General features: G+C 58.1%; 1 protein-coding gene across 2 annotated transcripts in view; it reads left to right on the top strand.

The window, feature by feature from the left end:
- The window catches only part of LZTS1 (leucine zipper tumor suppressor 1), a 48,573-nt gene extending 37,189 nt beyond the window's left edge, over window positions 1-11,384 (top strand). For both annotated transcript variants that reach the window (XM_075910947.2, XM_075910949.2), the window contains exon 4: window positions 4,091-11,384. In XM_075910947.2, coding sequence (XP_075767062.2) covers window positions 4,091-4,768 — 678 coding nt within the window. In that variant the 3' untranslated portion in view covers window positions 4,769-11,384. The remainder of the gene's footprint in view (window positions 1-4,090) is intronic.
- The last annotated feature ends 6,104 nt before the right edge of the window (window positions 11,385-17,488 follow it).

Below are 17,488 nucleotides of genomic sequence, written 5' to 3'. Positions count from 1 at the left end.
GCGCTGCAGGAGGCGTGGAGCCAGGTAAGCGCCCGCCATCTCCCTCGTTCCCAACCCAGCACCCATCCCCTCACGCACCCTCCCTCCCTCTCACACCTGCCTGCTCCCATCCTGCCCCTGCACCCTGCCTCCCGGACCACCCATCCCTACACTGTGCCCTCTGCCCGCTCCTGCACCCTGCCCCTCGCCCAACCCCCCGCCCTCTGCCCGCTCCTGCACCCTGCCCCTCACCCAACCCCCCGCCCTCTGCCCGCTCCTGCACCCTGCCCCTCACCCAACCCCCCGCCCTCTGCCTGCTCCTGCACCCTGCCCCTCGCCCAACCCCCCGCCCTCTGCCCGCTCCTGCACCCTGCCCCTCACCCAACCCCCCGCCCTCTGCCCGCTCCTGCACCCTGCCCCTCGCCCAACCCCCCGCCCTCTGGCCGCTCCTGCACCCTGCCCCTCGCCCAACCCCCCGCCCTCTGCCCGCTCCTGCACCCTGCCCCTCGCCCAACCCCCCGCCCTCTGCCCGCTCCTGCACCCTGCCCCTCGCCCAACCCCCCGCCCTCTGCCCGCTCCTGCACCCTGCCCCTCGCCCAACCCCCCGCCCTCTGCCCGCTCCTGCACCCTGCCCCTCGCCCAACCCCCCGCCCTCTGCCCGCTCCTGCACCCTGCCCCTCGCCCAACCCCCCGCCCTCTGCCCGCTCCTGCACCCTGCCCCTCGCCCAACTCCCCGCCCTCTGCCCGCTCCTGCACCCTGCCCCTCGCCCAACCCCCCGCCCTCTGCCCGCTCCTGCACCCTGCCCCTCGCCCAACTCCCCGCCCTCTGCCCGCTCCTGCACCCTGCCCCTCACCCAACTCCCCGCCCTCTGCCCGCTCCTGCACCCTGCCCCTCGCCCAACTCTCCGCCCTCTGCCCACTCCTGCACCCTGCCCCTCGCCCAACTCCCCGCCCTCTGCCCGCTCCTGCACCCTGCCCCTCACCCAACTCCCCGCCCTCTGCCCGCTCCTGCACCCTGCCCCTCGCCCAACCCCCCGCCCTCTGCCCGCTCCTGCACCCTGCCCCTCGCCCAACTCCCCGCCCTCTGCCCGCTCCTGCACCCTGCCCCTCACCCAACTCCCCGCCCTCTGCCCGCTCCTGCACCCTGCCCCTCGCCCAACTCTCCGCCCTCTGCCCGCTCCTGCACCCTGCCCCTCACCCAACTCCCCGCCCTCTGCCCGCTCCTGCACCCTGCCCCTCGCCCAACCCCCCGCCCTCTGCCCGCTCCTGCACCCTGCCCCTCGCCCAACCCCCCGCCCTGTGCCCGCTCCTGCACCCTGCCCCTCGCCCAACCCCCCGCCCTCTGCCCGCTCCTGCACCCTGCCCCTCGCCCAACCCCCCGCCCTCTGCCCGCTCCTGCACCCTGCCCCTCGCCCAACCCCCCGCCCTCTGCCCGCTCCTGCACCCTGCCCCTCGCCCAACCCCCCGCCCTCTGCTCTCTCCTGCACCCTGCCCCTCGCCCAACCCCCCGCCCTCTGCCCGCTCCTGCACCCTGCCCCTCGCCCAACCCCCCGCCCTCTGCCCGCTCCTGCACCCTGCCCCTCGCCCAACCCCCCGCCCTCTGCCCGCTCCTGCACCCTGCCCCTCACCCAACCCCCCGCCCTCTGCCCGCTCCTGCACCCTGCCCCTCGCCCAACCCCCCGCCCTCTGCCCGCTCCTGCACCCTGCCCCTCGCCCAACTCCCCGCCTCTGCTCTCTCCTGCACCCTACCCCTCACCCAACTCCCCGCCCTCTGCTCTCTCCTGCACCCTGCCCCTCGCCCAATGCCCCTGCATCTCCACCCCTCCTGCGCCCATTTTGACATCATGGGTGGTTGGCGGGTGGTCTGTGGAAAGGCCTGCGTTGAGCGGGGTGCGCTGCAGGCCAAAACAAAGTTTGAGAACCCCTGCACTAAAGCCACAGAAGTGGGGGGGTCCAAATTGCTGTGGCTGCAAGAAAAGGGGGAGTTGGGGGTGCCCGTGAAAGGAAGGAGCCTGCCTCCACAAACAGGCAAGTCTGTGTGCAAACAGCTGGCCGCCCGGTTCCCCTGGCGGGAGCCCACGAAGATGCTTTGTGGCTGGGCGTTCACGCTGTGCACAGCTACGAAACACTGGGCATAGACAGAGCTTGGTCCTACCGGGAGGGCAGAGGACTGGACGTGATGCCTCACGAGGTCCCTTCCAGTCCCAGTGCTCTGTGATTCTATGATGCTGACTGACCCTGTGCCCCTCCTGAGCTCTGGGCATCTCAGACCATTTAAAGACACAGCTGCAACATTAAAAAAAAAAAACAGTAATTAAAATAACTCAGTTCACCAAACAGCCCAGGGCACACTTCTCCAGACTACAGCCTGCTCCTCTTCCATCCCTCCAGGAACTACAAGGCTTCTGTAACTGCCTGGACTTGACTTGGTCAGTGTACCAGTGCATGCAAACCTGCCTCCCCCATGCCTGCCTTTTAAATAATCTCCTCATTGATTGGATATCAATTAACAAAAGCGAGGCAAATGGCCGACGCCTCCAGCAGCGTTCCCGCCTTGCAGCATGGATGCGATCGCTTGCCGGCGGTGCGTTCCACATGGCAGTACAGAGCCACAGCTGGGGATGGACTCTTCTGTATTTTAGGGAAGGGCGACTCATGAACATTGATTTTAGCCTCTTTCTCTCCTTCCCTATGTGCAGATTTATTTTCCTGTTCCTGCTGAGTTGCTCCTAAACTGAAATCCCCCAGCACCATGGCCGGTGGGTAATGCAGGCAAGGAAAGGCATTGCCTTTCCAGACTTTCCTACCCGGCTCAGCGGCCCAGGAGGGAGTTGTGCTGCACGCCAGCCCGGTTCCCTGGCGGTCGGGGAAGGCTGGGGCTGTGCCACGAGCTCACTTGGACGGGGCATGGCTGGCAGATGGGGGGAAAGGTTGTGAAGGGCATGGTCTCCGGGAAGGGGTGTGGCTTTGGGCAGAAGGGGCGGGGCTTCATCTGCCTTCTCCAGCTGGGCCTGCACCCGCCTCCCATGCCTAACACTGAAATCTCAGGGTGCGTCTATGCCGAGCTGGGAGCCAGGCTGTGGGGGGGGGTCTGAGCTCAGAGAGCCCCCCTGAACCTCAGCGGGTGGGGCAGCATCCACACAGCTGTTTGCTGGCGCAAGGCAGCGGCTCTGCCTCGACCAGGGGACTCACTTCCAGCCTCCGTGTGGACACAACTTCAAGGGCCAGGTTTTCAGCTTAGCACTAGGCTCTTGGGTGCATGTTGGCTGCCGAACCCTTTGGGAATTCTGGCCCCATTTGTGGGCGCTGAGCTCTTGGAAATCCGGCTCTGGGGGAGAAAGGGGCTGAGCCCCTACTGACTTCCTTTGCTATTGGAGTGCCTCAACCCCGAGGCTCCTTGCAAAATCCCAGCCTTGAGGCTGGCGTACACGGCAGCGGCCCAGCACAAAGCTAGTGCAGCCAGGGCTGTCCTTGCGATGTACAGGGCCCTGCACAGTACTGGTAAATGGAGCCCCTGTGGCTGAGGACCGCCCGAGGATGAGGGACGACGATTTTTGAAAGCTGTGATCTCAGGCACACACCAATCAAAAATTTTAAAGCAAATTTTAAACTTGGGTCCTGTCGACTCACGGCAAATTCAGAAACGGGCAGGATAGACCTGGGGGTGGCAAATGCCACTTGACTGGCTCTTTCCCCGGTTCGGTGTTCTGCTCATAGCTCTGGCTGGCTGTGTCACTTTTAAGAGAACGAGCTCGTCTCGGGAGGAAGCAGAGCCGGAGAACAGGACGAGAAAGAGGCGGGGTGGGTGGGCACTAGGACCCAGCGGTGCCCCAAATTTTCAGGTGCCCTACACTGCTGCGTATTCTGTGTAAGAACGGCCCCGTGTGCAGCTGTTTTTCTGCATCGCTGAGCTAGCTGCACTGCTCAGGGATGGTGTAAAAACGCCCACAGGGCAGCGAGCTGGTTTCTCAGCCAGGTTCTATTCCCGGCCCCGCCACTGACCGGAATCAGAAGGCGCCCGGGTGACCGGCATGCGCACCGCTTTGGCCTCAGACCCCGCACTTCGTCGGGGGCAAAGCGGTGGCTCATCCTGGCTGGTGTGTCCCCACAGGTGTGTCAGAAGTCTGGCGAAATCTCCCTCCTGAAGCAGCAGCTGAAGGACTCCCAGACGGAGCTCAACGCCAAGACGGGGGAGCTCCTGAGCCTGAAAGCCCAGCTGAAGGAGTTGCGGGGGAAGACGGAGGGGCTGGAGCGGAAGACCCAGGACCTGGAAGACTCCCTGCGCACCAGGGCCGTGGAGCTGGAGGTGTGCGAGAACGAGCTCCAGCGCAAGCAGAACGAGTCGGAGCTGCTGCGGGAGAAGGTGAACCTGCTGGAGCAGGAGATCGTGGAGCTCCGCGAGGAGCTGAGCCGCCTCCGGGAGCAGCGGAGCGACGGGAGGGAGGGGAAGGCCGCCGCCAGCCCGGCGGGGGGGACGACGGAGGACGTCCACGCCCTGCAGGGGGAGGTGGAGAGGCTGAAGGCGGAGCTGAAGGAGGAGCGAGGCAAGAACGAGCAGATGACGTCAGGCTTCCAGCACGAACGCCAGGTCTGGAAGGAGGAGAAGGAGAAAGTGATCCAGTACCAGAAGCAGCTGCAGCAAAGCTACCTGCACATGTACAAGAGGAACCAGAACATGGAGAAGATGCTCCAGCAACTGGCCGCGGGGGGGGACGGCAAGGAGCCCATCGACCTGGAGATCCCTGGCCCCGACGTCCCCTACGAGGACATCATCGCCACGGAGATCTGAGCAGACCTGCTCGCTCTCCTTCCCCCCCTCGCGGCGGCGGGGAGGAGCGTCTCTGGCGAGGACTGGGCAGCCCATCCCCATGGGTCGGTTCAGGCCGGGCAACCCATGTACAGTTTGGAAGAACCGTGTATGTATTAGCCACGCGGGTTGCCCCGCGAGCTCATGAGCCCTTGCTGTGGCGCCGGGGTGGTGCCCCTGTCATGTTGTGGAGCTGAACCCTCCCCCCCGACTCATGCTAACGGTGACGTGCCGTCCTCCGCCCTTCGTGTCTGGTGCATCCTCGGCGGGTCGCTGGCCGCCCACCTGTCGGACCGAGAAAGGGGGCAGAGGGAGGGCTGGGGATTGGAACGGGCCTTGAGCAAGTGATTGTGCAATCAGGGAATCAAGCGACACGCTGGCCAAAATCTCCCAGGGGTGCCGAGCGGGCACCGGGTCACAGCGACGTTAAGGAAACCAGCCCCCTCCAGTGTGGAACTCACACATTGGCCCAGCTCCTGGAACGAGGAGGCCTGGGGCACTCTGTCCTCAAGTGCCACTGGGCATAACGCCTCGTTTCCGCCCCTCAGCCTGGGCCCAAGGGCTAAGGATCACACTGAGCCACTCAGAAATCAATGTGTCCTCCTCCAAGGGAGTCTGGTTTCTAGAATTTGTAGCACAAACCTAGTAGGACCCTTCCAAGCCCCAGTCCCTGTAGGCCAAGGAGGTATTTTTGCCATGCCAGAAACTTGCATTCGTATCCCAGATCTGCTTCTTGGGTCCTTAGGCTAACACGGAGCACCTCAAGAAAGATCCCCAGGGACCTCCTCCCTCGTCCATTTCTTCTAGAGAGACGACAGTGGAAATGTCGGGGGAGGAGGTAGAAATGAGAAGATCCCTCCCCGTCTCTAAGGCCGTGTCTAAACTACACCCCTCTGTCGGCAGAGGGATGTAAATTAGACGTATCGAAAGTGCAAATGAAGCGGGGATTTGAATATCCCACACTTCATTTGCATAATGGTAGCTGCCGCTTTTTTTTCGGAAAAAAATGGCAGTTTAGACGGGGCATTTGGACAGGGCATTTCAACTCCTCATTTTTGAGGAGTACAGGATCTTTCGAAATGGGGCATTTCTGTCGAAAATGCCCCGTCTAAACTGCCGTTCTTTTTCAAAAAGCCCCATTTTGGAAAAAAGTGGCGGCTGCCATTATGCAAATGAAACACGGGATATTTAAATCCCCGCTTCGGTTGCACTTTCGATACGTCTCATTTACATTCCTCTGCCGACAGAGGGGTGTAGTTTAGATGTAGCCTAAGAAGGAAGAGAATAAAACTGAGCTTGTGCCCTCAGACAAAAAGGAAACAGGGCGTATTAACTGAGGCCAGGTTTATACTCTGTGAGAAAGTCAACCTAAGATACTCCAGCTACAAGAACAGCATAGCTGGAGTCGACGTAGCTTCAGTCGAATTTCTGCAGCATCCCCACTGCAGTAGGTTGACGGGAGAAACTCTCCCATCGACATCCCTTACACCTTGCAGTGTAAGTATCGGGGTTGAGCACGCCATCAGCAGTCCATTTAGATGGTCCTCACAAGACCCACTAAATCAAACCCCAGAAGATGGATCTGGAGCTTTGATCTCTGGGAAAGTGTTTGGTGGCTGTACTCAGTATTCTGTGATCTCTGCTGCCCTGCAGGCCTGTCGTTCCCCCACCTCCTCTGCTTTCAAAGCTCCGGGAAGTATCTGACAGCTGAATGAGCTGCTCCCTTTGAGGAACAAACAAAGAATAAATCACTGGGATGCTTCTGTTCTGCCCTGCTAGGAGCCCAGCGGCAGGCAGGCTGCTGCTGCAGGGGAGGGGCTGGAGAGACAGCTGTGCTGCTCGGACATTCCTCATCACGGGGTGCTCCCAGAGCTAAGAGAATCCCAAGAAGCACAGGGATCCGTTCTGCCTTCCCCCTGCACTGCCCTGCAGGATGCTTACCCATGGAACTAGCCACGTGACCATGAAATGTCGACAGTGGGGGGCAGAAAAACGGTTTGCACGTTGCCCACACTTTTGCCTCCAAACCTTCCCAGTGCAGCCAGAACCCAAGGAGTTTAGTCCTCACCTGGGCAGAGAAAATCCTCACGCATAGCTGGCCCCTTCATCTCTGCATGCTTGCCAGCCAGGAGGGACCCCACACAAAGGAGGAGAGCGCCCATAATGACCTCTGATATTGCAGAGCCAAACAGCCCCCTGCCCTGGGGTCACATCCCGGGCCCAGAAGAGCCTTTGCTTCGATGGTCCCTCTTTGCCCGGTGGGTGCACCCCTGTCTGGCCCACAGCATGCCGTTATTCCGGCAGAGAACGAACTGTACACATCCTCCCCCGGACGCTAGCGAATGACTGAGCAAGGCCCCGGGAAAACCCGTCTTCCGAGTGATCTGATGGAGATTTGGAGCTCAGGGAATTGATTCTCCGTCACCCTGCACCGCGCGCTATCCCTTTCACCAGTGCACGTGGGTGAAACGCTGCCATCGCCGTGTACCCCTGCTTTGCACGGCTTAGAGAACTGCACGAGAGGCAAGGCCATGGGTGATCGGGCCCCGTGTTTCCACCGGAAAACGGCCGTTGCATGCTCATCCGCCCTTCTCCACCTTCCAGCCAGGAAGCTGGCTCTAAGGGTATCCCCATCAGAGTAAAAACATGTCTCAGTTACCACTTCCAAACTGCGCTCCTCTCCGGAGACTCCCCTGGGAAGCTACTGTCCCCCTTGGGAGAAACCTGGCTCGACATGTATCATGTGGCCAGCTAGTTCTTGCTGATCCTCCCACATCCTCCCCTATTGAACGCCGACTGCCTTATTATTCTCCTTATTGAGCCCGTGGGGTCCACGCACAGCGCTGGCCCGGGAAAGCTGTTTCATTTTGTTTCCCAACCCTGAGCTGCCCTCGTCCTCCAGGCTTTCACGAGAGGGCGACGAAACTCCAGCCTCTCGACCCATTCTGCTGCGCTCAGACCCTGCCGAAAGCTGCCCTCGGGCCTCCTGTCTGTGCCAGTTTGGCCCCGCTGTGCGGGCAAGGGCTGCCAGGGCCAGGAGGTGAGACAGGCTCGTGGTGGAGAAGTCGGCCAGATGCCAAACACCTGTGGGATGGCATGTGATTTTTAGTGGGCGGGAAAGGCGGCCCGGCAGAAGCTGCTATCCCCGGGACAGATACGGGATGGACATTAGCTGGTCAGGAGTCTCTTGACACGTTGATTCCCACTGGGCCTCATCCCTCCTCTAGACAGAAGAGTTCTGCTTCAGTGGTCCTCTGGGTTCTCGCCTCGCCACGCTGCCAGTCACGCTTGCCAATTGCAGGGGGGTTTGTAGAGCAGTTGGAGATTAGTCCTGGGCCGAGAGCCACCGAACGTGTCCAAGCCCGTCACGTGTCCAGCTCTAAGCCATGACCTTCCATAATCCCAACGGATGAGATAACCCCTGAGCCAACCGGTTCCTAAGCCAACGCGGGAGGTCAGGCCCGGCCTGGAGGTGAACGGCTCGTACGTTCTCTCGCCAACGTCTCGGCCCGCCAGCGTCTCAGCCCTGACACCAACCTGTGCCTTGTGCGTGTCCCCAAGCTCCTTTTGGGCACTCTCTACTGTAGAGATGCGACAGGTAGCCTTTCCCGTTGGCTGGCGAGAGAAAAGACTTTGGCCACCACCACCATCATGGCAGCTACTGTGTCGTCCTCAAAACCCAGAAACCCACACGCCAGGGTAGCATAGGCAGCTGGTGATGTAGGCAAAGGAAGGCACGGCTTTCCCAAAATTGCCAACATTCCCTGGGCCAAGGCGCAGCAGCCCGGCTTCCCCTGGTCACTGCGAATTCTGGGGATGAGACAGCAGCATGGCAACCCCAGCCCTCCATGTGGCCAGGATGCATCAGGCTGGGGGTGGGCAGGACTCGGTACCAGGGGCGGAGCCTCAGACGGAAGGGCGGGGCCTCAGACGGAAGGGGCGGGGCTGAGGCTTGCCTTCCCAGCTGGGTCTTCACCCGCTGCCTGGGCAGGGTTAGGAAAGGGTCCACATCACCATGCGCTGATGCTCCAGGGCCCTGCGCTCTGTGTCGTTATTTGCACCGATGCGGCACCATTTCTGATCGGAGGGTATGGCTACCCGGCACCGCTTTTACCAGTGTCAACACCGCCTTGTGACCGCTGTTTGTCCGCACTTGTGCCGGGGAAATACCTCCTCTCCCTACGCCTGCCGACAAAGCAGCGCTCACACTTTCACTTGCCAAGCTCAGTTGTTCGTGGGCTGTTGGGTTTTTTTTAAGCACCTGAGACCAACACATATTTTTGTCGATCCAGTGTGAGTGTAGCCACAGCCTGAGAGTCACAGCCTTCTCCCCCTTCTCCGTCTGCATTGGCTCAGGTATTGAAGCCGGTGCAATGGCCTACGTTGCACCCCGCTGCACCAGAGAGAGAGAGCAGCTGCCCTCCCCCCACCATGCACTGTTTGACACAAGGTTCAGGGAAACAGAATCAGGTCCCCTAGTGCCAGGAGTTTTAGCTATTTTGGCTGTGTCTACACTGGCGCGATCTTGCGCCAAAGCGGCCGCTCGTGTGCAAAAACATGCTGCCTGTCTACACTGGCCGCGTGTTCTTGTGCAAGTAAACTGACGTTCTAACGTATGAAATCAGGGCTTCTTTGTGCAAGAACTCTGATGCTCCCGCTCAGGAATAAGCCCTCTTGCGCAAGAGCTCTTCCAGAAGAGGCCAGTGTAGACAGGCAACATGAATTTCTTGCGCAAGAAAGCCCGATGGTTAAAATGGCTGTCAGAGCTTTCTTGCACAAGAGAGCGTCCACACTGGCACGGATGCTCTTGCACAAAAGCACATGCCAGTGTAGATGCTCTTGTCTGGAAGAGTTTTTGCACAAGAACTCTTCCGCAAAAGAGTTTTGGCGTGAGAACGCGCCAGTGTAGATGTAGCCTTTGTGTCTTGCCCTTTCTTTACTGTTTCCCAATCATGCTGTTCTTTCAGCCCAGAAGCAGCCAATATCCTTCTCTAGGAATAACCTGCCCCCTCCAAAGTAAATCCATCTGATCTTTCAGAGAAGGCAGACCCAATTCCAGTTGCTCCTTAGAGATTTTCTGTTGGGAGGGGGTGTGAGTTGGCAGGCATTGTTTTCTGCAAGCTACGGTGTCCGTCTCCCAACAAATAAATGGATTTGCTGCCCCCCTGCCCCACACACCACACGTTCACTGCCTCTCTGGCACAAGGGGGAGCCAAGAAACTAGCCGTGAAAATGCTCACAACTTAGAACCAATGAATAGCTCCTGATTTCTGTAGTGCCCATGATAACCTCTTACAGCAAGGGGTGGTTGTAGCTGCCTTAAATACAGCCGATTGCTCCTGGAAAACCGTCTGGTTGGGAAGCATTCCACATGCTCACGTTGCACTGAATTCTTGTTTTTCAAAAAGCAGGGACCAAGCGTTAACCACGTGGCCTCGCGCGTCTTTGTTTTCAGCTGGCTCTTCAGTGCCAAGCCAGGAGCTGGAACTTCAGAGGTGCGGGGCACCCGTGAATTGCCCCCAAATTAGTGGGAGCAGCCGGTGCTCAGCACCTCTGAAGGATCGAGCCATGATTGTGATGTGGGAGACCCTCACGAGGGTAGGTAGGTTGGGCAAGCCACAGACGAGACACATGCCAGAGAGCTTAACAGCACAGCTGGTTTGGGGGCGTATTAAGGCTCCGAGCCTGCAAACTGCATGCACAGGCGCTGTATCCCACACAGAGCCCCGTTAAAGTCTCCACGGCACCTCCCGGGTGCAGATGCAGAATTGGGAATGAAATGATACCGCTCTTCGGCGCGAACCTCAAATTACATCAACACCTGGATTCTGAACACCTAAAACGTTCAGGGCGGTTTGGGGGGACCCATTCGAAAAAGGAAGGCTATTGGTAAAATTCGGATTCAGTTTCAGATGTCAAACCAGAGGCTTTGGATTTGACCCCGATCGGTGCTGAAAAGACTGTTTGGGCTCTGAATACTCTGGTCCATTATTTTTCCCTTTGGTCAAATTAGAGCCAAAAGGGTTGTCCTTCCAGGAAGGGCCAGGATAAGAATCCAGTCTGATCCACAGGACACAGCCTGGGAATCTGCCCCTCCACAAGCCCTGACCTCTTGAGGCAGGGCTAACCACCCGCTAGACGCCAGCAGGGCAACGTGAGACGCGAACTCTACACGCCACAAGACGAGCAAAATAGTCCCTTACCTAGTTTTCCACCAGGCACCGGCTCCTTTCTCACTAAGGCCCTGCTCTTTCCCTATTTCAGTCCAGGGGTGCGCTGCCTTTGACACCCCCCCCCCGGGCACGCCAAGGGCCCCCCAGGCCCGTCCCTTCAGCAAGCGCTGTACAGCGCGCGTGACCGGAGACGCTGCCTTTGCACAATGCCGTGTTTGACCGTCCGCACTGCCCGTGTGTCACTCTTCGGCGTGTGAGTCCCTGTGACGCTGTCCCGCCCCAGGCGAGAGGCCGGGGGTTAGGCTGTACATACCAGAGAGTCCTTTTCCCCCCTGCCGGTTTTTAGATGTTATTTCTGGTGACTGATGGACACGATGGTCATTTTATGTTTTTATTTATATTATAAATAAATTTTTTAAAACCTCGCCTCGCTCTCTCTCAGTGGTTTATTGTCTTGAGCAGGGGAGGGGAACCTAAGGCCCGGAGGACGGATGCAGACCCCCCGGCTTGCTTGGGTGCAACCCCTGAGGCTCGGGACTCTCAGCATTGGGGAGTCCATGCTGGGGAGGGATGGGGGCTTGTGTTTCTCACTTGTGGGCAGCCCCGACTGAGTTTTCTGTGGGCCAAGGGCCCCGGGTATAGATGTTATGCCTAGAAGCAACCATGTTATAAGAACGTGATGGCTACATTAACTGGTTTTCTGCATATAAAAGCCAGAGGCAGCATTAGAAGCCTGCTGGTTGTCAGGGTCCCTCGCCACAGGGCCCCCCATGAAGCTGCATTGCCCTAGGTGGCAGAGCTCAGAGCACTGGGCTTCAACTTTCTAACTCTGGCCGTGTTGGGTGGCCCCCCTGAAACCCACTCATGGCCCCTCCCCAGGTGTCTCCAGACCCCAGGCTGAGCACCTCTGCTCTACCCTGAGTGTCTGCCTCTAGTCCAACAGCATGCGGTTGACTAGCCAGTCACGGAATGACAAGGCGGACGAAAGTGTTTTACGCCCATTTTACAGATGGGGACCCGAGGCTCAGAGAGATTAAAAGGTTTGCTAAGGTATTTAGGTGCGTGAGCATGCAGAGACACATTCTGGAATGTCCCAATACACACCGACAAGTTTTAAAAATCCAGCTAGGTGCCTATCTGCTTCTTCAAGAACCTAAATACCTTTGACAATCTGGCGATAAGTGACGTACCTAAGCTCAGACCAGGGCCAACTTTAGGGTTTATGGGGCCCTATGCAATGCTGTTAAACTGGTGACCCCACGACTGACGATGGGGGGGGCAGTTTTTTAGAGCTGTGATTTTATAATCTTCAGCACGACACGAATGAAATATTTTTAACCCACATTTTAAACTAAGATCCTTCGACTAACACAGAAAATGCAGAAACAACAGAAGTCCCGGGGCACCTTATAGACTAAGGCTACGTCTATACTGCAGGCTTCTTGTGCAAGAACTGTTTTGCGCAACAGTTCTTGTGCAAAAGGCCTTGCACAAGAGTGAGTCCACACTGCCTTGTGCTTTTGCGCAAGAGCATCCATGGCAGTGTGGACGCTCCCTTGCGCAAGAAAGTTCTGATTGGCAGAGCCAGCCCAAAGTACGGGCCAACCGGGCTACCGCCTGGGGGGCCCCATTGTAGGGGGCGCCACGCAGGGCTGCCGAGCTGGACGGGGGCGGCACCACGCATGCGCTGGGTGCCCTGGGCGGAGCCACGCATGCGCTGGGTGCCCTGCGCGGAGCCACGCATGCGCTGGGTGCCCAGGGCGGAGCCACGCATGCGCTGGGTGCCCTGGGCGGAGCCACGCATGCGCTGGGTGCCCAGGGCGGAGCCACGCATGCGCTGGGTGCCCGGGCACAGGGGGCGCCGCGCACCTGGGGACGGATCCATGCATGCGTTGCACTCCCGGGGGTGGCGCTGTACTTCCGGGGCCCAGGGCGCATGAATGGCTCGGGCCAGCCCTGGCTATAGGGGTTTCTTGTGCAAGAAACCCCTGTTGCCCATCCACACTGCCTTCTTGCACAAGAGCTTTCCTGGGGTGAGGAATAACTCTGGCGCAAGAAGCCCTCTGTTCTGACTCCTTACTGTAAATTTACTTGCACAAGAATGTACGCGCAGTGTAGACGCTCCGCAAGTTATTGCGCAAGAACGGGCTTTCTTGCGCAAAAAGCCTGCAGTGTAGACTTAGCCTAACAGATTTAATAGAGCATAAGCTTCTCTGGGCAAAGACCCACTTTGTCAGATGCATGTAGTGGATTTCTACCCCTCTGACAGAAAATTCAGAAACTGACAATCTAGACCTGGGTTTGGCAAATGTCTGTTCAATGGGTTCACTGCCACGTGAACGGCTCTTTTGCAGGTTCTGCTAAGAGCTCTGGCTGGCTTCGCCACATTGAAGTGTATTAGGAAGCAGAGCCACAGACAGGAAGAGGCAGGTGGGTGGACATTAGGACCCAGCAGTGCCCCACATTTTCAGGTGCCCTACTGCATAGGAGTAGGGACGACTCTGCATCAGGCAGGGATTCAGGGGCTGTGCTAGGAATTGAACCCAGAGCTCCTGCGTCCCGAGCCAGCTTTGTAACAGCTCTTCCCCCACTTCAAATGAAGAGTCAGCAACCTCCCGGCGTCCAGCGCAGCTTACATCACTGCAGGCGAGGCTGCTAGAGGGAAAGCTGGGCAAAGCTGGTGCAGCGATGCATGGCTGCGGAGAGGGATGTAAAACAACATGTGCAGTGACATTTTAAGGAGCATGCACATTGGCAGAATCAATCCAGGAACCAAACATCCTCTTAAATATTCACCCGAACCCCCAAGGTCCCTGGCTGCATCCTCGCGAGCGCACAGGGGTGTGTTCTGAAAGGCCACAAGGCCCCGCTGGAATCCTGGGAAGTGAGGAGCCTAAATGTTTGTCAGGCTCTGGGCCAACGTGTCCGGTGTCCGGTTTTCGCCTGGACTTTCCGTTATTTGGGTCCCCCATCCGGTAACAAAACCCAGAAAATCTCAGACATGTGAAATGTCCGGTATTTCCTATTGCCTTCGGACGGAAGCCCAGAGGGGACAATTTCCCCCTGCCACATCTGGCGGGGGCAGAGAAGGGGGAGTAAGGAGCGTGGGGCTATTTAAAGGCACAACGCCTTTTTGTTTTTTTTTGCTCAACAAAATTTTTCCCCTGTGATTTTTTTGGGGGTTGGGGGTTCGGTATTTTTTGTTAAACCATCTGGCAACCCTAGGCCGTGGGAGCTGCTGTTGTCATTGATTGGCTTGGGGAGAGGAGGAAGGGAAAAAAGGCCTCTCCACTGTTTCCCCCATAAAAATAAACATGCATCTCATTGGTTTTGCAGCCCGGTCTGGGAAGGGAGGGGGCTGACATGTCAGATGTCCCCAACAATCCCGGGACCCACCCACATGCAAACCCAGTCACGGGATCAAGGGCTTTGAGGACAAACGGAACCATCCTGATTTACTCCCAAATTCCTGCCTATTGCAAGCCGCAGCCCCTCACCCACCCACTCCAGGAAGAGACCCCAACACCTCTGGCTGCGACACTGCAGTCCTCACACCTCGATTTAAACACGACTTCCAGTTATAGAAACCCCGCCATGTGCTCTGGGGCAGGGTTTTCAACCGACGGGGCGCGGCCCAGGGCTGGGTGGGGGAATGTCGGGCGCTGGAGCTCGTGGCTGCAGGGAGATCAGGTGAGCAGTGGAGGGGGGGGGGGGGGAAATGAGGCACCTTCCTTCCTGGCCTGGCCCTGCAGACTGCACTGCCCCCCAGAAGCAGCTGGCAACAGGCCCGGCTCCTAGGTGGGGAGCGCGCCAGGCTCCGTGCACTGCCCCTGCCCCGAGCACTAACTCCACACTCCCATTGGCTGCCGGCTGCTTCTGGCTGCAGCATGGAAATTGCCTTAGCGCCCCGCTGCACCACTGACCGGGAGCCGCTCGAGCTAAGCCAATCCCGCCCCAGCCCTGCCCCCCCAAGCCAGAGCCCCCTCCAGCACCCCAAATAGATGCCCACAAAGGGCAGCATTAAGCACCCCAAATTGTGGGTGTTTGTAACATTTATTCATGCACGTTGCAGGTGGACACATATTTGCGTGACTGGGCCAGTCGCATTATGTCGGCTGCCGGGCCGCAATGATTTTCTTCAACTGGGTCATGAGAAAAAAGGTTTAAAACCCACGAGCCAGGTCAAACTCGCAAGTGCCCCTTGCTGCAAAGGGAGGCAAAAAACCGAACACACAAAAAATCCCAACACCTCTGCCAAGCGAGTACGGGGGGAAATTCCTTCCCGATCCCAACTAGGATGATCAGTTAGACCCTGAACTTGAGGGCAAAACCCGCCAGTCAGATCCCTGGGAAAAAATTCCTCCCTATCTCGTGTCCTGTCTCTGGCCACTGGCCTAGAGATATTTGTGAACAGCTGCCATAGATGGGCACTGTTGTAGGCCATACCAGCGCTCACTCATGAAACAAGTTAGGTGTTTGGCCCCATGACGTCCCAGAGCGTCACGCGGATGGTTAGAAACCCTCGTCTAATCTGAAGCCTAAACTTACAGATGGCCCGTTCGTATCCAGCGGCACTGCCCGGAGCTTAAGTAACGCCTCTCCTGTTCTGCTATTTATCCCTCTGATGTATTCCTAGGGAGCAATCGCATCTTCCCCCAGACTTTGTTTGTGTTCGGCTAGACAAGATAAGCTCCTTACGTGCCCTCCCATGAGGCAGGTTTCCCGCTCCTCCGTGTGTCCCTCCTCTGCACCTGTTCCTGTTTGCATTCATCCTTAGCAGTAAGCATGAAGAGCTGCACAGAATTCGAGAGGTCTCCCCAGAGCCTTGTGGACCGGCAATCACACGCCCGTCCTGCCACTGGCATTACCTCCCCCGCTGCTTCCTAGGGTTGCATTTGCCTTTTTCCACGTTACCCGCGTGTGGACAACACGCTCAGGTCTTGCTGTTCCTCTGTCATGTACAGACTGCGAGTCCCCATGGGCATGGCCCTGAACTCTGCACCACGTCATCCCAGTCCTCGGAGATGCTGTTCCGTTCCAGAATCACATTAGTCTCACCCGCTTTCCCTGCAGTGTCAGGCCACACACGCCCTCCCTCTCATTTGCCTGGCAGGCTGCTGAGTGAACGAAGCAAGATGCTGTTCAACCAGCTGCCTTCGCAGCCCCCTTTCCTGTTTTGCTAGGAGGAGCCAGCAGCGGCTCCAGAGAGGCGTTAACATGCCAGCGTGATCTCCCCAGGGGGCAGCGGACAAGGGGCCGCATCCCTCAACGTGTTTCGACTCGTTGAGGGATGCGGCTGGGATGCCAGCTTTTAGTGAGGCTGGCAGTGCCGAGGCCAAGGGACAGCCAATGGATTGATTTTTCTAGTTGCTTCTTGGCTTTGGAAACCAGATGGGAATCTATGTTAGTGGCAGACGCTGCTGTGAACAACACACGCACATCCCTCCTTATTCACATCCCGTCTGCCTTGGCGGAAGCGACCCCCTCGGGCTGTGACTCACGTATGAGACACATCCACTCCCCCATCTGCTACCTGCAAATCTGAGCGAGATAAACACTCACAGGGGGCTGACTTCCTGTAGCCCTCGTGCAGTCAACTTACCCCAGAGCACAGTGAGTGCAAATGCTGCCTGGGGTAGGTAGCAGGTTTAAATATAGTGGTGCAGGTAAATAAAGTGATGGGGGCCCACTAAAGGCAAAACCTGGTGCACCAGATCTGGCCCATGGGCCTGTATTTGCCCACCCCAACCGTAGCCTGAATGGCTATCAGCGGGATGGACAGGGTTGCCAGATGCTGGGAATGGCTGACAGGGGAGGGACCACTTGATGGGTCCCTGCTCTGTTCCCTCCCTCTGGGGCACCTGGCCTTGGCCGCTGTGGGCAGACAGGACCCTGGGCTAGATGGACCTTGGGGCTGACCCAGTTCTGATGTAGGTAACCTCCGGCAGTAAAGAATCTGGCCCAGAGTTTTTCCAGCCTATTTTCTTGCAGTCACATCAGCGCCGTCTGAAAGCCCCCAACGAGCCTTTCCTCCAACACACGCACACGCACCCGTCACCCTCCTAGGTTGACAGGAAAATTCTTTCATCCGCCCAGCGAGGTCTACACCAGGGGTTGGCTCAGCATCAGTAGGTTGCTCAGGAGGGTGGATTGTTCATAGCCCCTGAGCAACGTAGCTGGTTTGGCCTCACTTTTTCATGTAGCCCGAGACTTCGGTTCTGTCTACACTGGGATGGTTTGGCAACAAAAGCACTGTCGATGTGCAAATGCCACCAAAACTGGGTTTTCTGCCTTCCATTGTCAACATTTCATGGCCACATGGCTAGTTCCCCTGGTGACACACAGAGCAAAGCATTGTGGGATTCCCTCATAGCTCTGGGAGCAATCCGTGCTGAGGAATGTCCAGGCAGCACGGCTGTCTCTTCAGCCCTCCCCCTGCAGCAGCAGCCTGCCGGCCGCTGTATTGCTAGCAGGGCAGAACAGGATCAGTCCAATGAGTTGTTCTTTGTTTGTTCCTCAAAGGGAGCAT

Source organism: Pelodiscus sinensis, chromosome 28 (genome assembly GCF_052426305.1).
Source record: "Pelodiscus sinensis isolate ZL-2025 chromosome 28, ASM5242630v1, whole genome shotgun sequence".
In the NCBI taxonomy this organism is placed as follows: Eukaryota; Metazoa; Chordata; order Testudines; family Trionychidae; genus Pelodiscus; species Pelodiscus sinensis.
This window is presented reverse-complemented; position numbering and strand designations above follow the sequence as displayed.